General features: G+C 46.8%; 2 protein-coding genes across 6 annotated transcripts in view; both read left to right on the forward strand.

The window, feature by feature from the left end:
* The window catches only part of SYS1 (SYS1 golgi trafficking protein), a 49,668-nt gene extending 34,560 nt beyond the window's left edge, over window positions 1–15,108 (forward strand). Inside the window, exon 4 of the mRNA XM_033186546.1 lies at window positions 14,978–15,108. Coding sequence (XP_033042437.1) covers window positions 14,978–14,984 — 7 coding nt within the window. The 3' untranslated portion in view covers window positions 14,985–15,108. The remainder of the gene's footprint in view (window positions 1–14,977) is intronic.
* DBNDD2 (dysbindin domain containing 2) lies at window positions 12,525–17,156 on the forward strand. 5 transcript variants are annotated; one of them, XM_033186543.1, is made up of 4 exons: window positions 12,525–12,652; window positions 14,978–15,124; window positions 15,319–15,456; window positions 16,442–17,156. In XM_033186543.1, exons 2-4 carry the CDS (start codon window positions 14,986–14,988, stop codon window positions 16,645–16,647), a joined length of 483 nt encoding a protein of 160 aa, XP_033042434.1. In that variant the 5' UTR covers window positions 12,525–12,652; window positions 14,978–14,985; the 3' UTR covers window positions 16,648–17,156. The 5 variants fall into 5 exon arrangements, with proteins under 5 accessions (XP_033042434.1, XP_033042433.1, XP_033042431.1 ...); XM_033186542.1 differs by having other exon boundaries at window positions 12,530–12,727; XM_033186540.1 differs by lacking the exon at window positions 12,525–12,652 and adding an exon at window positions 12,820–13,249.
* Window positions 17,157–21,296: the final 4,140 nt, after the last annotated feature.

Consider the following 21,296-nt stretch of genomic DNA (forward strand, 5'->3'; position numbering starts at 1 on the left):
TAAAACAAGAAGTATTTACTATATCAAAGTGCTTAAATATCAGGAATCCAAGAGTGGTTTAACTGAGTGGTTCTGCCTAAGTTTCCCATGAGATTTCAGTCAAACTGCTGGCCAGGGCTATAATTATCCCAAGAGTTTACTAGGGCAATTTTATCAATTTCCATACTCAATCATGTGGTTGCTGGCAGGCCTCAGCCTTCACGGGCTCTTGGCCGGAAGCTTCCTTTCCTTGCCATGTGGGCCTCTCTATAGGGCTGTTGACAAAATGGCCGCTTGCTTCTTCCAGAGTGAGTGACCCAAAAAATAGCGTACACACTCAAGACAGAAACTGCAGTCTTTTTTTTTTTTTTTTAATTTGAATTTTAGAAGTGACATAGCATCATTTCTGGCATATCCTGTGGGTCACATAGAGAAACTAATGGTGGCAGGAGGCAGACAGGTTCCTAGGTGGGAAGAGTTGGGTCCCTGGTGAAATCCCACCTTCAAGCCAGGGATGGCTTGAAACCTGACGGGCAGCCCGCCAGTTCTGGGTGGAGTCCACTACCTGCAATGAGAACTTCCTTGCTGCCTTTCAGCCAATCAGACGGTGCTTTTTCCTGATCCAGCCAGACTCACGGACTCATTGGGACTACCTGCCTGCAGGTAGGAGCTACCCACTTCGGGTCTCCTCTCCTCTGAGAGCTGTTTGGTCACCCAATAAAGGTGTTCTCTGCCTTACTCACCTTCCAGTTGTCTGTGTAACCTCATTCTTCATGGATGCTAGACAAGAACTCAGGACCCGCCAAATGCGGGAGTGAAAGGAGCTGTAACACTTTCCTGGCCGGCTCACCGAGCTGCAGGTGGGAGCTAAAGGGGCGGTAACACGTTCTTGGGTAGCTCGCTGAGGTGCAGGCAGTTGACACGTTCCTGAACTGCTGGAGTGGAGAGTGGAGACCCTTCTGGAGGCCCAGACCTCGGGATTCTCCGAGCCAGAGCAGTAACACACTAGTTCTCCTGCCCTCTGCCAGCGCCGGGCTGCCACCCAGTGCAACAGGAAGCAGTGGCGCGGCCAGGCCAGCCCAGGAGCCGCAGGCCAGAGCAGGGCGGTGGGAGTGAAAGAGCAGTAACACAAATGGGCTGAAACACCACCCCCTGAAATACAGCGCCCCCAACTCGCAGTGCTGCTGCGGTTGATGAGAAATAGAGAAGAGCTACGGCCCTTCTGGGGGCCCAGATCTCGGGGCTCCCCAAGGCAGGACTTACATGCTGTAACACCCTCTTTGGGGTTCTGCAGTTCCTGGTGTCTCAGAGCTTTCGGGTGCCACTGCGTTCCCCTGATCCAGACGCTGGTGCCTACAGCAGAAGTCGCTTGGGGTAGGTCTGGTCCAGCCACAGCCTTGCATGGAGCTGGTGCCTGTGCCAGTGCCTGGAGCTGCCCACCTTGCCGCAGCAGCTTGTGTGCCTGGCTGTGTGCAGTGACTGGACCTCACACTTGCTTGGTCACACAGCCCCCACCACACCATGCCTGGCTCACCCTTGGCAGGCGTGGGATCCAGGCTGGTAGCACTAGCCAAGTGCAACCTGCCGGGTGAGTGGGCAGAACGAGCCCAGCAGGTGCAAGCAAAACTCCAGCAGAGGCACCACCAGCCACAGGGGTTTTGTGCTGACAAAGTGACATCCAAAGGATCCCGTGACATAACCTTGGTACAGTGTGGGAGAGGACTGCCCAGATATAAATACATGATAAGGAACATTGGGAGGTGTTTTGGTGGCTGACTGTGGCATTTCAATTTTATTCCATCCAATATGTTTTTTCTTTTTTTCTTTTTCCTTTTTTTTTTAGACAGAGTCTCGCTCTGTTGCCCAGGCTGGAGTACAATGGCATGATCTCGGCTCACCGCAACTTCTGCCTCCCAAGTTCAAGTGATTCTCCTGCCTCAGCCTCCCAAGTAGCTGGGATTACAGATGCATGCCATCATGTCCGGCTGATCTTAGTATTTTTAGTAGAGACAGGGTTTCACCATGTTAGCCAGGCTGGTCTCGAACTTCTGACCTCAAGTGATCCATCCATCTCGGCCTCCCAGAGTGTTGGGATTTCAGGCGTGAGCCACTGCACCTGGCCATTTATTCTTCTTTCTTCTTCTTTCTTCTTCCTTCTTCCTCCTTCCTCCTTCCTCCTTCCTTCTTCCTTCTCCTCCTCCTCCTCCTCTTCTTCTTCTTTCCTCCTCCTCCTCCTCCTTCTTCCTTCCTTCCTCTTCCTTCCTCTTCCTCTTCTTCCTCCTCCTTTCTTCTTCTTTCTTCTTTCTTCTTCTTCTTCTTCGACTGAGTCTTGCTCTATCACCCAGGCTGGAGTGCAGCAGCATGATCTCGGCTCACTGCAACCTCCACCTTCTGGGTTCAAGTGATTGTCGTGCCTCAGCCTTCCAAGTAGCTGGGATTACAGGCACCCACCACCACGCCTAGCTAATTTTTGTCTTTTTGGTAGAAACAGGTTTTCACCATGTTGGCCAGGCTGGTCTCAAACTCCTGACCTCAAGTGATCCGCCCACCTTGGCCTCCCAAAGTGCTGAGATTACAGGCGTGAGCCACCACACCCGGCCTATTTTATTATTTTTTTGAGATGGGGTCTCACTCTGTTACCTGGGCTACAGTGCAGTGGTGTGATCTCGGTTCACTGCAACCTTGACCTCCCAGGCTCAAGCGATTTTCTTGCCTCAGCCTCATGAGTAGCTGGGACTACAGGCGTGCACCACCACGCCTGGCTAATTTTTGTATATTTTGTAGAGATGAAGTTTCTGCTACCATTGCCCAGGCTGGTCTCAAACTTGTGGGCTCAAGTGATCCTCCCAGTGAGTCTCCCAAAATGCTGGGACTACAGGCATTAGCTGCTGTGCCTGGTTCAACGTGTTTGTTTGTTTGTTCGTTTTTTGAGACAGGGTCTCGCTCGGTTGTCCAGGCTGGAGTGCAGTGGTGGCATCTCAGCTCACTGCAACCTCCACTTCCCAGGCTCAAGTTATCCTCCTGCCTCAGGCCTCCAGATAGCTGGGAATACAGGCATAAGCCATCATGCCCAGCTAATTTTTGTATTTTTTTGTAGAGACAAGGTTTTGCCACGTTGCCCAGGCTTGTCTCAAATTCAAGGTCATGCGATCCACCCACCTCAGCCTCTCAAAATGCTAGGATTACAGGCTTGAGCCACTGCACCCAGCCATGTATTTTCTAATATCCCTTGGACTTCATCTTTGACTCATATTTTATTTCAAAGTATTGGGATTGTTTTTCAATTATCTTTGTTATTATTTCTATTTAATTCTGTTATGGTCATACAACGTAATTTAAATTCTTCTGAATTTGTTGAGGGTTGTTTTTATGGCCCAGAATATGATGAATCTCTCATTGAATGTTGTATGTGCAGTTGAAAAGATTGTTTATTCTGCTGGCCGGGTGCGGTGGCTCAAGCCTGTAATCCCAGCACTTTGGGAGGCCGAGACGGGCGGATCACGAGGTCAGGAGATCGAGACCATCCTGGCTAACCCGGTGAAACCCCGTCTCTACTAAAAAATACAAAAAACTAGCCAGGCGAGGTGGCGGGCGCCTGTAGTCCCAGCTACTCAGGAGGCTGAGGCAGGAGAATGGCGTAAAAACCCGGGAGGCGGAGCTTGCAGTGAGCTGAGATCCGGCCACTGCACTCCAGCCTGGGCGACAGAGCGAGACTCCGTCTCAAAAAAAAAAAAAAAAAAGAATAGATTGTTTATTCTGCTGTTGGTGGGTAAAGTGTCATGAAAATGAAAATATAATTAGGAGAAATTAATGATAGTGTTAAGGTTTTCTATATCCTTGCTTTTTTTTTGGTCTACTTATTTTATTGATTATTGAAAGAGAAGAGTTGAATTATCTAGGTGCAATATAGATTTTTCTGTTTCTTATTTCAGGTCTACTGGTTTTTCCTTCATATATTTTTGAAGCTTTGTTGTTAGTATATACACACTTATGACTGTTAAGTCTTCTTGGTGAATTGAACCTTTTATCATTAAATAATACCCCTTTTTATCTCTGGTAATAGTCCTTCTTAAACCTACTTTGTCTGATATTAATATTGTCACTCCAACTTGCTTTGATTCATGTTTGTATGGTGTATCTTATTCCATTCATTTGTTTTAGGGTTCCAATTCCTCTATACATATATTTTTTACTTTTAACCCATATATTTCTTTATATTTAAAGTGGGTCTTGTGGACAACATATTATTGCCTCTTACTTTGTTTCCAATCTGGTGATTTGTCTTTTAATCGGTTGTCTTTTTACTGATATACTGGATTAAAATCTATCATCTTGTTATTTGTTTTCTGTTCTTGCATCTGTGCTTTTTTGCTTTTTTTCTTCCTTGATTTGGATTATGTTTTGAAAAGGAAAACTCCCAATCTCATGGGTGCTGCAAGTAGACAAGATTTATTGCATCTGATTGAAATAGTTTATTATCCATAGCACAACAAACAATGTGAACATCAGCATAGTGGTGTTGGTTCCCCTGGGCCTACATTCAACAGGTGATGCAGTCAGCCCAGATGCATGGTATTCACACAGTGGGTTTGCATTGTAGCTGAGGGACCTAGGCCCAGCACTTATTTTATTTTATTTTATTTTATTTTATTTTATTTTATTTTATTTTATTTTATTTGAGGCAGGGTCTCACTGTGTTGCTCAGGCTGGTCTCAAATTCCTGGGCTCAAGTGATCCTCCTGCCTCAGCCTCTCAAAGTGCTGGGATTACAAGCGTGAGCCTAGCCCCAGGACATTTTTATAGCAAGCAGTAAGCAAGCCTGCCTTGGTCTGAGAAATGATCTCACCTCTTAAAACTCTAGCTGTACTAACAGTCCTGAACAAGGACCCAGGTGATAAAGAGGTCAGGGCCTTGTGATCTTGACATACTCAGCAAGAAATGTTGGACACAAATGGCCCAGGGAGGAAGCCTCCCAACATTAGAAAAAATTATTATATGTACTTGTTTTATGTTCTACAGTCATTTTAAAAAATACATTTTATTGTATATGTTTAAGATATACAACATGATGTTATGGGACACATAGAGATAGTAAAGTGGTTACTATAGTGAAGTAAATGAACATATCCATCATCTCACATAGTTACCTGTTCCAGCATTTTTATGATTCCATTTTCTCTCTATTATTGGCTTGTGACTTACACCTCTCTAAAAATGTTTTTTTTTTTAGTGGTTGCTGTTGAATTTACTATATCTTTAATTAATCAGTCTATCTTCAAATAAAGTCATACCACTTCTTATATATCATAAGGACCCTTTAACAGCATATTTCCCATTCCTCCATCTCCTCATTTTAACTGTTGTTATTGTCATACATTTCACTTTTATATATGCTATAAGGCCACAATGCATTGCTTTAGTAAAGCAGTTACCTTTTAAAGTGAGTAAAAATGAGAAACAGTCTCTCTTATATTTACCTTTATTCTATCCATTTCCAGAGATCATCATTTCTTTATGTAGATCCAGGTTTCTCTCAGGTATCATATTTCTTCTGCTTACAGAACTTCCACTGCCATTTCTTATACTGCTGGTCCACTGGTAATGAATTTTCTCTGTTTTTGTTTTTGTTTCTTTTTTAATTTGAAAAAGTATTTCCTTCATGTTTGAAAGATGTTTTTGCTAGGTATAGAATTCTGGATTGGCAGTTTTTTGTCTTTCAGCATTTTAAAGATATGACTCTATTATCTTCTGGTCATACAATTTCTGATGAGAAGTATTCTGTGTTTCTTATCTTTGTTCCTCTGTAGGGAGTGTGTCTTTTTCCTTTAGATGCCTTCCATATTTTCTCTGTATCTTTGGTTTTCAGCAGTTTGAATATGATACATTAGGTTGTGTTTGCATGTGCTTCTTTGTTGTGTTTGTATATTGGCATTTAATCTTTTCTGGATTCTGTGAGTTTCTTGGTTCTGTGGTTTGATATCTTTCATTATTTTTGGAAAATTATTAGCTATTATATCTGCAAATAAATATTATATCTACATATTTTTTTTCTCTGTTTCTTCTCCTTCTGGGATGTGAATCACTTATATGTTAGCGCTTGGATATTTGTTCTGGTTTTTGTTTGTTTGTTTCACTCTTTTCTCTTTCTGCTTCAGTTTGAGTAGTCTCTATTGACCTATCTTCAAGTTCACTGCTTATTTCCTCAGCTACGTCGAGTTTACTGATTGATATGGTTTGGTTATGTCCCCACCCAAATCTCATCTTGAATTGTAGTTCCTATAATCCCCACGTGTCATGGGAGAGACCAGGTGGAGATAATTGAATCATGAGACTGGTTCCCCCATCCTATTCTCATGATAGTGAGTTAGTTCTTACAGAACTGGTGGTTTTGTAAGGGGCTTCCCCCTTCCCTGGGCACTTCTCCTTGCTGTCGCCACGTGAAGAAGGACGTGTTTGCTTCCCCTTCCACCATGATTGTAAGTTTCCTGAGGCCTCCCCAGACCTGTGGGACAGTGAGTCAGTTAAACCTCTTTCCTTTGTAAACTACTGAGTCTCAGGTATGTCTTTATAGCAGTGTGAGAACAGACTAATACAGTAAATTGGTATGGCTAGAATGAGGTGCTGCTGTAAAAATACCTGAAAATGCGGAAGCAGCTTTGGAACTGGGTAACAGATAGAGGTTGGAACAGTGTGGAGGGCTCAGAAGAAATGTGGGAAAATGTAGAACTTCCTAAAGTCTTAGAGGGCTCAGAAGACAGGAGGATGTGATAAAGCTTGGAACTTCCTAGAGACTGTTGAATGGCTTTGACCAAAATGCTAATAGTGATATAGACAATGAAATCTAGGATGAGATGGTCTCAGATGGAAGTGAGGAACTAGTTGGGAACTGGAGTAAAGTTCACTCTTGCTATGCAAAGAGACTGGTGGCATTTTGTCCCTGCCCTAGAGATCTGTGGAACTTTGAACTTGAGAGAGATGATTTAGGGTATCTAGCAGAAGAAATTTCTAAGCAGCAAAGCATTCAAGAGGAAGCAGAGAATAAACGTTTGGAAAATTTGCAGCCCAGTGATGCTATAGAAAAGGAAAACTCATTTTTTCTGAGGAGAAATTCAAGCCCCTTACAGAAATTTGCCTAAGTAATAATGAGCCAAATGTTAATCACCAAGACAATGGGGGAAAATGTCTCCAGGGCATACCAGAGACCTACACAGTAGCCCCTCTCATCATAGGCCCAGAGGCCTAGGAGGGAAAAATGGTTTCCTGGGCCAGGTCCAGCACTCCCTTGCTGTGTGCTGCCTCGGGACTTGGTGCCCTGCATCCCAGGCACTCCAGCCACGGCAAAACGGGGCCAGGGTACCGCTCAGGCTGTTGCTTCAGAGGGTACAAGCCCCAAGCCTTGGCAGCTTCCATGTAGTATTGGGCCAGCAAGTATGCAGAATGCAAGAATTGAGGTTTGGGAACCTCCGCCTAGATTTCAGAAGTTGTATGGAAATGCATGGATGTCCAGGTAGAAGTCTGCTGCAGGGGCAGAGCCCTCATGGAGAACCTCTGCTAGGGCAGTGTGGAAGGGAAATGTGGGGTCAAATCTCACACACAGAGTCCCCACTGGGGCATTGCCTAGTGGAGCTGTGAGAAGAGGGCCACTGTCCTCCAGACCCCAGAATGGTAGATCCACCGACAGCCTGCACCATGTGTCTGGAAAAGTTGCAGACACTCAATGCCAGCCATGAAAGCAGCAGGGAGGGGGCCTCTACCCTGTGAAGCCACAGGGATGGAGCTGCCCAAGGCTGTGGGATCCCACCTCTTGCATCAGTGTGACCTGGATATGAGACCTGTAGTCAAAGGAGATTATTTTGGAGTGTTCAGGTTTAATGACTACCCTATTGGATTTCAGACTTGCATGGGGCCTATAGCTCCTTTGTTTGGGCCAATTTACCCCATCCAATTTCTCCCATTTAGAATGAGGGTATTTACCCTATGCCTATAACCCCCAAAAGGAAGTAATTAACTTGCTTTTGATTTTACAGGCTCTTAGGTGGAAGGAGCTTGCCTTGTCTCAGAAGAGACTTTGGACTTGGACTTTTGGGTTAATACTGAAATGAGTTAAGACTTTGAAGGACTGTTGGAAGCACATAATTGTGTTTTGAATTGTGAGGACATGAGATTTGGGAGGGGCTGGGGCAAAATTAAATGGTTTGACTGTGTCCCCACCCAAATCTGATTTTGAATTGTGGTTCCCATAATCCCCACATGTTGTGGGAGGGACCTGGTGAAGACAGTTGTATCATGGGGGTGGTTCCCCCATCCTGTTCTTGTGATAGTGAGTTACTTCTCATGAGATCTGATGGTTTTATAAGGGGCTTTCCCCTTTGCTGGGCACTTCTCCTTGCTGCCGCCATGTGAAGAAGGATGTGTTTGCTTCCCCTTCTGTCATGATTGTAAATTTCCTGAGGCCTCCCCAGCCCTGTGGAACTGTGAGTTAATTAAACCTCTCTCCTTTATAAATTACCCAGTCTCAGGTGTGTCCTTGTAGTAGCATGAGAAAGGACTAGTATACTGATACGCCTGTCAACAACTTTCTTCAAATATGTTATATATATATGTGTGTGTTTTTTCTTATTTCTAGCATTTCTCCATGTCTCTTTTTTTTGTAGTCTTCATATTTCTGCAAAAATTCCCCTTTTGTTCTTTCATATTGTCTAAGTTTTCCACAAGAGCCTTTCATATTCACATATTACTTATAGTTGGCTTAAGTTCTGTGTCAGATAACTACAGCATCTGCATCTTGCACCTGGTCATGCTTTCTCTCTCTCTCTCTTTCTCTATCTCTTTCTCTCTTTAATATAGAAACAGGACCTCACTATATTGCCCAGACCGGTCTTCAGACTCCTGGCCTCAAGCAGTCCATCCGCCTTGGCATCCCAAAAATGCTGGATTATAGGTATGAGCCACCACACCTGGCCTGCTTTGTCCTTGACAGTAGGTTTTTTTTGGTATTTTAAAATTTATGTGTGTGTGTGTTGTAATGTTTTGTTTTTTGTTTTTTGTTTTTTGTTTGAGGTAAGAGTTTCACTTTTGTCAACTAGACTGGAGTGCAATGGCATGATCTCGGCTCACTGCCAAGCAAAACGTCCTTCTTTACATGGCGACAGCAAGGAGAAGTGCCCAGCAGAGGGGGAAGCCCCTTATAAAACCATCAGATCTCATGAGAAGTAACCCACTGTCACAGACAAACTGCAACCTCTGCTTCCCAGGTTCAAGAGATTCTCCTGCCTCAGCCTCCCGAATAGCTGAGATTACAGGCACCTGCCACCACACCCAGCTAATTTTTTGTATTTTCAGTAGAGATGAGGTTTCACCATGTTAGCCAGGCTGGTCTCAAACTCCTGACCTCAGGTGATTCATCTGCCTTGGCCTCCCAAAGTATTGAGACTACAGGCATAAGCCACTGCGCCCAGCCTGTGTTGTAATTTTTTATTGAGTTTTGGATGCAGTGTTTAGAATAGTAAGGACTGAGTTCATTATTATTTATGCCTGGAAATTGTCATATCTCTTCTTCTCTTAGGCCATTAGTGTGGGGGATTCGGTCATTTTTTTCAGAAGTTGAATTAGGTTTGAGTTTTTTGTTTCTATGATTACTTCAGTGTCTGTATCTCCTACAAATTCTGTATAGTCATGCTAGCTACACTGGGTCTTTAGTAATTCCATAAACATTTTGACCTGGCATGTTGTCTTACACCCATAATCCCAACACTTTGAGAGGCTGGGACAGGAGGATCACTTGAGGCCAGGAGTTTGAGACCAGCCTGGACAACATAGCAAGACCCCATCACTACCAAATAATAACAATAATAATAATAATAATAATAAAATTAGCCATGTGTGGTGATGTGCATTTGTAGTCCTAGATACTTGGGAGGCTCAACTGGGAGCATACCTTGAGCTCAGGAGTTTAAGGTTACAGCGAGTCATGACTGCACTGCTGTGCTTCAGCCTCTGGACAGTGTCAGACTTTGTCTCTGAAAAATAAAAACATAAACATTAGCTGAACTGTTCTTACCTACTTGCAAGGAGAGCTTGTCTTTCTCTTGCTACACAACTGAGCGAGTGCCTGCATCCCATCTCTTCTTGGAGGCTCCTGTCCTTCTTTGGAATGCAGGTTAATTGGTTGCTCTGCAACCTTAGGTCTCTGATAAGTTTGACAAAACCTGTGGTTTTGTAAATTACCCAACAATTTTTAAAAACTGTTATTAGTTTGATAATGATGCTCTTCCCTGCTTTCTGCATCCTAGGTGGAAGCCGGAGTCTCAAGCCATCTACCTTTTCACAGTGCTATTCAACCTTTTGGCCACCCACTCCTAGTCTGCTGCTTGGGTCTTTCTTTTGGGTGACACCCTTCCAGCTTAGCCCCCTGAAATATTTTCAGGTTAGATGTTTCCCCCTCTCTATTCCTTCTTTATGGCAAATATCTGGCAAAGAGAAGGGACAGAGGTTCCTGATCTTTCTTCATCTTGGGCTCAAAATAATCCATGGATTCATGTTCTCAAGGATACATCTTGGCCGGGCACAGTGGCTCATGCCTATAATCCCAGCATTTGGGAGGCTGAGGCGGGCAGATCACTAGAGGCCAGGAGTTCAAGACCAGCCTGGCAACAGGGCAAAAACCCGTCTCTACTAAAAATACAAAAGTTAGCCAGGCATGGTGGTTTGCACCTGTATTTCCAGCTACTCAGGAGGCTGAGGTGGGAGACTTACTTAAACCCAGGAGGCAGAGGTTGCAGTGAGCCAAGATCGTGCCACTCCACTCCAACCTGGGCGACTGAGCGAAACTCTTTAAAAAAAAAGAAGATACATCTGTGAAAATGGGGACATGACTTTGAGAGTGAGCTAAGTTCTCATCCACTGTACTCCTGACTTGGCCCTCATTTTCTGTGCTAGAAAATTAGATGAAGTATCTACTCTATCCATTAATGAGAAATAAGAATCAAACCAACCCACTGAAATATGTCTTAGAAGATTAAAACTACAACAGGATAAAAGGGGATCAGACTGGGAGTAGTGGTTACAAGCACAGTCTCTGGAGGCAGTCTACCTGGGCTTAAATTCCAGGTCCATCCCTTACTAGCTGTAGGGCCTGGGACAAGTTCCTTCACCTCTCTGTATCTCAATTTCTGTATCTGTAAAGTGGAAACAACAAGAGGATTAAAAGGGTTAATTTTTGTAAAGCACTTATAATAGTGACTGGCACATAATAAGCTCTGTGGAAGTGTTAACAATTAGGGCTTACTTCCTATAATTTCAGAAATTTGTGGAAGAGAGCAATTCCCTCCCTTTCTCAGAGCCCATTACAATCACAACAGCTAATGATTACAGAGCATTTCCAAAGTGCCCAAGTCCTGTAACTAAGCATTTTATATAAATTATCTCATAAGAGGGAAGGATTAATTATTCCTATTTAATAGGTAAAAGATCAAGAATCAGATAAGTGTTTACCCAGCTGACTAGAGGCATCAATAGTTTTACAACCCAAGAGGGTCTGACTACATTGCCTGTGCTCTTAACCATTGCATTTGTTGCTTCCCACAAACTAGTTTCCATGCTTGTAAACTAGTGGGAAAGTTGCATGCTGTATTTATCTCACAGGGTTGTTTTGAGATCCCAATAATGTTAAGAGGCAGTGCTTTAGATATTTGTACAGAGTGCTGGTCCCCTGACAGGGAAACCTGAATGTGTCAATGATTTGTTCACACTTCCCTCCCTCTGCACATGCCCTTCTTCCTCTTTTCTGCTTGTTGAACTCATGTCTTCAAGACTCAGCTCAGATATCAGCGTCCAGATTTTATTCTAACAATGGAGGAGTTTAGGCAACACCGTGTGGCGGGGGAGTGGGGGGACACACCAGACTTGTGTTCTGAAATGACAGCTGAATGCAATGCAGGGAATGGAGTGTAGCCGGGCCAGAATGAGTACAAGAAAACCAGATAGAAGGCTACTGCATTAGGAGCCCAGGCGGGAGGTGGTGGGGCAAACGGAAGGAATGGTGGACTGGAAAGATATTTAGGAAAGAGAATCGACAAGAAATGGAGGTGTATTTTAATATGGGCAGCGAGGGAGAGGGAGGTGGCAAGGATGGCTCCTAGTTCCTGGCTTGCTCCCGGATGTTTGTCGAATGAATGATCCAGTGACCCCAAGGCAGAAGTATCTCAGAGAGATCCCCCCACTCCCCTCCCCGCACCCATCACCACGCTGCTTTCGGAGCTCTGACCGTATGGGGGGGGATGGAAGGGAATGGCCAGGGAGTCTTGGTCCAGGAGCTGCTAGACTGGACACTTCTAGCACTGGTCCGAGCCAGGAGACGCTGCGAAAAGAGGGCAAACGTTTCTACTCTCGCAGTTGCTGCCTGGCCCCTCCCCCTCCGCCTGGCCAGCAATGCAGCCGCCCCTCTTAGCACCGTGGAGGTGCTGGCTCCTTGCCGGCGTCGGGGGGCGCGGCACAGCGGCCCACCCCTCCAGCCCTGACCCGCCCGGCCGGCCCGGCGCCCACCCCGCCCAGTGTGCTGGTAGGTTGGGCGGCGGCTCTGTCTAGTCCCAGAGCCAGGAATCAGGGGCAACCGGGCGAGTCCCAGGGCAGGGGTCCTCCGCCGCCTTGCACCTGCCCTGCTGGGCGGCACCGGGTCAGTGTCCTGACACCTCCTGCGGGTCCCCACTCTCTCTTTCCCATCGTGCGTCCTCTGGAGAAGTGCGCGCGTGTAAGTGTGGCAAGTGTGGCCAAGGGTGCCGGAGGCAGGATTAGGGCGCGTAGTCGTTGCGTGGGCGCTGCCCAGAAGGCGCAGAGCATGAAGTGTGCGTGGGCATAGCCGGCGCGGGTGCCCGCCGCGGGTCTGCGCGGGGCGGGGGCGCAGCAAGTGCATCCGATCGAGCGGAGACCAGCGCACCGGCGTCGGCGGCGAGGGTGGTGCAGAGAAGCCCGGCTGGGCGGAGGGCGGAAGGATGCGTGCGGGTAACTTTTTGACTGCCTTGGAAGTACCAGTAGTCTCGCTCTCAGGGGCTGCCTCTGGCCGCGGGGCGAGCTGCGAGCGACTGCGCCCGCTGCCGCCCCTCCCCCACTTCCGCCTCCCGCCTCTTCCTCGTTCCCGGCTCCCAGGGCCCGTCGGTCCCCCGGGAGCCCTGGAGGCGCAGCCCCACCCCGGCCGGCGCGGCTCGCTCCCACGCCCCCGCCGCCGCCTCGCTGGAGCGGACTGACTGAGTCAGCGGGGGCGCCAGCGCTTCAGGTAGGGGCTCCAGCGGCGGTGGGCGCAGGTGCCGCGGGAGACCGCGGAGGGGACCGGAGCACGAGGGGAACGGCCTGGGGGGGCGCCCTCCCCCCCGTCCTCCGCCGACGCCGCATGTCCCTTTTTAGGGAATTTTTTCCCTCTTGCTGGCTCCAGTGCGGGTGGGGCTGTGACCGAGAGGGAGTTCTCCATTTCGCTGGCTCCTGCCCTGCCCCTGGCAGCCTCTTGCCCCCAAATCTCTTCACCCCCTCTCCAGTACGTATAGGTCGCGTAAACAACTCCCTTTCTCCACCTCTGGGCTCCGCGACCCCCCGGGGGCAGCTCCTTCAGTCTCGTGAGATCGGTGGGGTTAGGGGGAGGGGAAAAAAGAGGGGGTGTCCCGGAGCCCCTTGGCCCGCGTCAGCTCCCCCACCTCGGCCTCTCCCTCCCCCTCCCCGCCGCTGGAGCACTGGCTCCAGGGGCCCTGGGTATTTTTAGCGTTGTGACCTGGGCGGCAGCTCTAAGAGCCTTTCCCAGGAATCGGCGTCAGCGCCTCGGTCCTCCGCCGCCAGCCCGCGGCCGCACGGTCTCCCCACACTTCCGTGGCCCTGCCTTGCCCACTCGGGGTTGGGTCCCTCTTCACCTCCGCGGCGCCCGTGGAGCTGGCCAGGGTCTGGGATACGCTGGGTGCAGATGAGGTGGGGAAGGCAGCCTGCGGAGGATGACGTCTGATCCTCAAGCTAGAAACTCCCCTGCCTCTGGTGATGGGCTCAGAGCAGAACGCCGGGAAGGAGATGAGCGAATGGGAGTGAATGCGCCGGCCTGGGCTGGCCCATTGCCCCAGTGCTCTGGCCGGCTCTCGGCTTCTCAGCCCTAGGGGTCAGGAGGCCTGCTCTGAACTGGACCCAGAACCCGCCTTTCCAATTGCTCCTCACTGACTAATGGGGAGATAAGTCAGTGAGATGTGTCCGAGGAGGGGGACGGATAAAGAGCTGCTGGAGTTCAAAGAAAAGATGGTCGTCTCCTAAATATATTGCTCACCTTCACAAGCAGGGTCTTATATTTGAGGCAGGTAGGTCGATTATGCCATTTTCAGATGGGGAGACTAAGACCAGAAAGGTGATTTCCTTAGGGGCAGAGCCTAGTCTGGAAGTCAGGTCTGTGTCTTCAGAGCAAGGGTTTGGGGTGGATGGCACACGCGTGTGTACGTGTGTTTGTGTGTGTGGAAAGGGAGGGGCGTGAGAGGGGTGGCTTCAGCCTTTGTCTGGGTTTTGATGGATGGGAAGGGGTGAGCTGCGGCACTGGAGGAAGGGAACCCTCCATCCTAAAATCTCTGCCTCTATCCTATCCTGTCCCTGGCCTTCTGAGGCAAGCAGGGCCTATTAAGGGGAAGAAGTACCTCCTGGATTTGTGCTGAACCAATCCCTCCAACCCCTCTCAGGAGGACATGATAGGGAGACTTGGGCATTGGCTGTGTTCCCTGAATACAGAGTATCTCTCTTGCAGTGCCTGGAACTGGCATCCCCTTTGTGGAGCTAGGGGCAAGCCCCGCCTCTGCATGAGACTTAGTTTGTGGGACACACTTGGTTTCAGGGAAGGGGAAAGAGGTCGCCAAGGGCAGAGGTGTCCAGGCTGGAGCCAGGGGCCCCACTGCTGGGACACTGGTGCAGTGGGGCTCCCCAAGCCCAGGTCCCTCTTGTCTTGTCTTTCGACTCTGCAGCTGTACTTGTTTTGCTCCTCTACCCCCAGGAGCTGACATGGACCCAAATCCTCGGGCCGCCCTGGAGCGCCAGCAGCTCCGCCTTCGGGAGCGGCAGAAATTCTTCGAGGACATTTTACAGCCAGAGACAGAGTTTGTCTTTCCTCTGTCCCACCTGCATCTCGAGTCACAGAGACGTAAGTCCCAAGTCCTGAGAAGAGGGACTGGGCTAGGGTAGGGAGGATGTCCTGTGGGTCCTGAATCTTGTGAGACTCTCTCCCCTCTGGTTTTCTTGGCCCTCTATGCTTCTAACTTGGGACCTGACATATAACTATCACTGTCCTGGTGTGCAGCTTGGGTCCTCCTGACTTGCCCACTTCTTGATCCACAGCCCCCATAGGTAGTATCTCATCCATGGAAGTGAATGTGGACACACTGGAGCAAGTAGAACTTATTGACCTTGGGGATCCGGATGGAGCAGATGTGTTCTTGCCTTGCGAAGATCCTCCACCAACCCCCCAGTCGTCTGGTATGCCCCTCTGCTTTGGGGACTTCAGTGCTAGTCAGCCAGAGCCGAATGTCAGGCTCTGAAACGAGGCTGCAAGGCTGGGCTGGGGAAGTATACAAGTAAGGGCTGGAAGTGGCTGTTTCCACCAATGAGACAGCTGCCTGTTCTGATTTTAGGGAAGTTGACCCTGAGGGGGAACTGGGTTACACATCTCCAATCCAAAATTCTGGGAACTGTCTATCTCTTCTTTAATTTTACATTTGTTAAATTAATATAATTAGTCACTATAATGAAAATAATGTAAAAATGTAATTTTTACATTTGTCAACTTAAGTACTTTTAGTCATAATGATATTAATATTTATTGAGTACTTAAGTAGGTTCCAATACTGTACTAAAATACTTTACATATATTATCTCAGTCCTTACAATGTCCTGTCAGGGTAGGTGATATAATCCCTATTTTATAAGCAGGAAATTAGGCTCAGAGAAGTCACATTGTAGCCAGAAGGTAGATAAACTGGAATTCATGTCTGTCTTACTCCAAAGCCCATATGCTTAACTTGTAAGACAGATATTCTTTTAATTAAAACTGCTACTATTTATTGATGGCTTACTATGCCAGACATTTTATAAGCATTCTTAGATTTTATTCCCAAAACCCTTTGGGGATGTAGGTCTCCCTTTTATTTTGCAGAAGAGGAGCAGAGTCCTTGAAAGGGAAAGTGACTTGCTCAAAGCCACTCAGCAGCAATAAGTGATATAGGTGGAACTTGGACTCTTACCATTGATTGACCTGACTCTAGAACCCAGACATGGTGTAATGAAGTGGAAGGAGCTGGCAGTCAGGAGATGGTGATCTTAATCCTGGCTCTTTGCTGGACTGGCAAAGTCACTTTGGAAAAGTCTCTTCCCCGCTGTGGGCTTTAGTTACTCCTGGCCAGATAATCTTTAAGAGTTCTCTGAAGGCCTGTTTGTGGCCTGACCAGCTTTTCTCTCTGGGCAGGGGTGGACAACCATTTGGAGGAGCTGAGCCTGCCGGTGCCTACATCAGACAGGACCACATCTAGGACCTCCTCCTCCTCCTCCGACTCCTCCACCAACCTGCATAGCCCAAATCCAAGTGATGATGGAGCAGACACGCCCTTGGCACAGTCGGATGAAGAGGAGGAAAGGGGTGATGGAGGGGCAGAGCCTGGAGCCTGCAGCTAGCAGTGGGCCCCTTGCCTACAGACTGACCATGCTGGCTATTCTCCACATGAGACCGTAGGCCCAGCCGGAGCCTTTCAGGAGAAGACCAGACTCTTTACTTGCAGTAGGCACCAGAGGTGGGAAGGATGGTGGGATTGTGTACCTTTCTAAGAATTAACCCTCTCCTGCTTTACTGCTAATATTTTCCTGCTGCAACCCTCCCACCAGTTTTTGGCTTACTCCTGAGATAAGAGTAAGCCTCCCACCAGTTTTGGCTTACTCCTGAGATAAGATTTGCAAATGAAAATGAGAGAAGATGAGGTTGGACAAGATGCCACTGCTTTTCTTAGCACTCTTCCCTCCCCCAAACCATTCTGTAGTCTTCTAATAGAGTATCTCAAACAAGTGTCTCTAGATGGATGTGAACTCCTTAATTCATCAAATGAGGTGGTACTCAAGCCATGCTGCCTCCTTACATCCTTTTTGGAACAGAGCACGATATAAATAATAAACTAATAATAATATGCCAACCATTCCACTTCATTTTTCACATTGCAAAGATATCAAACCCACTATATGTCTTTAGCTCTCTAACCGATCCCATATTCCTATCACTCATTCATTCTATTTATTCAAGAAATATTTATTGAACACCCACGCTAGGCATCTGGAATACAGTTTTGAGCAAGACAGGCTGTACTGTATACCTGCCTTCATAGAGTTTACTGTTTATGGAGGAGAAAATCAAGTAAATACTATAATTCACAGTGTAATAAATAGCATGAGGAGGAACTACTCTGGTACCAGAAAATAGGGGCATCTTAACCTAGTTTGTATGGTCACTGAAGAGCTGTTTTTAGCTGAAGGACGATTGGGAGTTAGCCAGACACGGCCCATAAGCCAGGCAGAATGAGCAACTTGTGAAGACGTTAAATGGAGAGAGCATATCCTTGAGGAACTAAAAAACATTGCGTTTGGCTGAATTGTTGGATTTGAGGAAATGAAGGGAGAGGTAAGACTGACAAAGGTCAGGTTGTAAAATCCATTGAAGCCTGGATCAGGTTTCAGTTTGACAGCTAGTAAAAGATCATGACTTAAGATATAAAGTTATTTCCTCATACAGAAGTAAGAAGTACAGGGCTACATGAAAGCTCCATCGTTACTCAGCACTGGGCTTCTTTTTTGCTGTTTTGCACATGGCTTGCATTCTTAGCAATACCTCACGTCTAAGGTGGCTGTCAAAGCCCCAGCCATTAAGACTTTGAGACTGGCAGAAAGCAGGAGAGGAAATGGGGGATGGGCAAAGAGGACACAGCCAGTCTATTCCCATTTAGGAATAAATTTTTGGAAGTTCTTTTTTTTCCCCAAGATGGAGTCTCGCTCTGTCACCCAGGCTGGGGTGCAATGGCACGATCTCGGCACACTGCAACCTCTGCCTCCCAGGTTCAAGGAATTCTCATGTCTCAGCCTCCTGAATAGCTGGGACTACAGGCGCACAACACCACGCCAGGCTAATTTTTGTATTTTTTAGTAGAGACGGGATTTTACCATATTGGTCAAGCTAGTCTCGAACTCCTGACCTCAGGTGATCCACCTACCTTGGCCTCCCAAAGTGCTGGAATTACAGGCGTGAGCCACTGCAGCTGGCCAACCATCCTATAGTCTTCCAGTAGAGTCTCTCAAATTAGTGTCTCTAGATAGACGTGAACTCCTTGGCATGTCAAGTGAGGGGGTACTCCAGCCATTCTGGCTCCTTACATCCTTTTTGGAACAGAGGGCTAGTCACCCAGATGGGGAGTTTCGGAAAGGACCAGGTTTGAGAAGAAGGCCATAAATTTGGTTTGGGACATGTTGAGTTTGAGATGTATTTGAGACATCCAAAAGGATATGTTGAGTAGGCCCTTGCAGCCATGCGTGTGGAATTTAGATAAGAGGATTGAGCTGGAAAATGAAAACGATCAGCTCTCAGTGTATAGGTGGTAAGTGAAGCCATGGGTGTGAATGACGGAGAGAATGCCCAGGGAGAGAATGCTGAATGAAAGGAGAGGTTATAGGACCCAGTCTTAAGGAACACCAAATCATTTCTCACATTAAAAAAAAAAAAAAAGTCCACCTCCCTTCATACATTGAACATCACACATGGGATCAGTGACCTTCAGCCAAAATCCTAAAGCTTTTTGTGCCACCCAAGCCTGAGTGACAAGGCTGCAGTCTTCCTATTGTCCCATCCTGCTCTCACCCCTGCAGGAGGCCAGTGTAAGTATCTGTTCCTAAGTGTTTTTCCTAACACTAGTGAGAAACTTGTGGGAACTCCAGGGAAGTAGGAGTGTCCACCAGCCATTCCCTGTCTCCAGGAAGCTTGTGGAGTGAATACCTTCTGTGCAAAAGCCTCTAGGTCCAAGATAAGATCATCCTACTGAGCTGGGCCAGGGCCCAGTCCTCTATTAACTTTTGGGGTTTTTCTGGGTTGCTTATGACCTTGCTGCACACAGAAGACATAATCTCTGTCCTCTTGTGGCTTCTCTCCTTCCTTCCTTTAGAGTAGCAAGGTTCTACCTCCTGTCTGACTGTGGCTGAGCCATCTCTTGGGCTGCGGCCCATGATCCCAATAGCTTTGCTGTGCAGGGCTTCTCAACTCCCAGGATCACCCCCCTTCCTTCCATGGCAAATGATGAGAAGCTAGACTGGCTTGGTTGCCATCAACATGTCAATAAATCTTTTAGTAGCCCATGCACATAATGCGAAGATTGTGGGGAGCCTGCCTTGGGAGAGAGATTTACAGCCCTCTAGAGAAGTAGAATTGTTTGTGAGCCTATGGGGAGCCTTCAGTTTGGCTGCTATGAGCCCCAGCCCCGCCTGGAAAAGTCTAGTGTCAGCTAAGACCCCAGGACTACTTCCTAGTTGGGACAATAACCTTTTCTCCTGCCAAACCACAGGGGCTTGGCTGGCCTTCAGAACCATCATCTCCAGCTGACTGTTTTTTGTTTCTTTGGTTTTTTAGAAAAACTTATGGGGGTTTCAAACGTACAACAAATATGGAAAGAAAATATCCCGTGTTCTCATCATACAGCTTTAAAAGTAATCAAAATAATACCAAGATTGTATCATCTATCCGCCACATATTTTTAGGGGAAAGACATTTATGATAACTCTTGAAAGAAAAAAGTAGATTATAAAACACCATATTCAATATGGTCACTTTTTTAAAAAATGATAATCTTCAGATTCACCATTTGATTATAGTGTTGCATTAAAGTTAAACCATGGATTATGCCAGCCCAGAGCCTAGCTGTCTGGTTTTTGAGGCCACACAGTGCCTTTGGAGATGGGAGGATGATCTGGAGCCAACTCTAAGTCAAGGAGCCCAGCTTTCAGTCTCCAAGCCACAGCGTGGCTTCTGATATTTGCATGGACTTGTCATAGGGTGGACATCCTGACACACTTCAGAAAGGAGGAGCTCAGAAAAAGTTTCCCTAGAAGGCTCACATTGTAACAACCCCAGGAGTGCACAGAACTTGACACTGAACAGCATGGCAGATTAGAGAAAATACAGAACTGTGCTATGATGTCATCTTGTTTGTTCATTCATTCACACATTACTGAGCACCTACTATGTGATAGTCACCTTGCTTAGGCAACAGAAATACTAAGGTGACCATGAGCTCTTCCAGGAGCAGACATAGCCACAGATAATGGAAACAATGTGATGAGGGATGTAGCAGAAATACACAAAGCCTGTAGACCACTAGAGGAGGAGAAGGTAAGTCTTCACTAGAGGTAGCTGGGTCCTGAATGATGGAGACAGGCAATTTCAAAAGGAAAACACAGAAGTACAAAATAGTCATAATGATGGCAGCTACCTTTAAAAAATTATTATTTTGAGGTTTGACAGTGTAGACTATAGTCCTAGCTCCATCACTCATTGTGATCTTTATTATCTTAGTTTCTGTACTTCTTACCTACTTCTTAATAATAAGCAACCCTATCACCTAGGCACTATTATCTACATTTACATATTAGTGCCTAGGTGATAGGGTTGAGTGTTACTATTAAGCACTTGCTACATTCCATATCCTACATGTACATAATTTCTCATCTTAACAACCTTGAAAGTAGGTTTCTTCATTATACAAATGAAGAAAAGTGATACTTGGGTTGATCATGCTTACATGGATTAAAGGCTGGCATAGGGATTTGGACTCCTGTCTTTCTGACATCTAAGTCCATGGCCTTCCTAATATTTCATGTATAATGGGACAAGAACACCAAATGTAGGCAGAATGAAGACATAATGAGATAAAGACATCTTTCTGACATCTCCTTTTTGGAAATGTCTGGTTGGTTGGGGCATATCTTGACAGACCTGCCTGACACCAAATTTGGCTCTTTCTAGAAGTGTGGCCATGAGTTTTACCAAGACACTGTTCATGAAATCCTTCATGAATGTGTTTCCTACAGGGCAGATGGAAAAACTAAAGCATGAATTTAACTTTGGAACTCCTAAAACTCAATAAAAAGACATGCCCGTAAACAAAGGGGTGAGGGCACAGAAGACTTTAACAGACCTTTCACAAAAATTAAAATTAAAATTAAATTGAAAATAAATGGCCAATAAGCACATGAACAGATGCTTAACATTTTTAGTTACCAGGGAAATGCAAATGAAAACC

This window comes from Trachypithecus francoisi, unplaced genomic scaffold, assembly GCF_009764315.1.
Source record: "Trachypithecus francoisi isolate TF-2019V2 unplaced genomic scaffold, Tfra_2.0 Lachesis_group21, whole genome shotgun sequence".
Classification (NCBI taxonomy): domain Eukaryota; kingdom Metazoa; phylum Chordata; class Mammalia; order Primates; family Cercopithecidae; genus Trachypithecus; species Trachypithecus francoisi.

What these genes read in the sequence shown, in the direction of transcription:
- DBNDD2 (XM_033186543.1), top strand. Translation starts at nt 14,986, where the DNA reads ATGGACCCAAATCCTCGGGCCGCCCTGGAGCGCCAGCAGCTCCGCCTT. An exon ending in GCATCTCGAGTCACAGAGAC is followed by an intron (nt 15,125 to 15,318) that starts GTAAGTCCCAAG and finishes CTTGATCCACAG; the next exon opens with CCCCCATAGGTAGTATCTCA. An exon ending in ACCAACCCCCCAGTCGTCTG is followed by an intron (nt 15,457 to 16,441) that starts GTATGCCCCTCT and finishes CTCTCTGGGCAG; the next exon opens with GGGTGGACAACCATTTGGAG.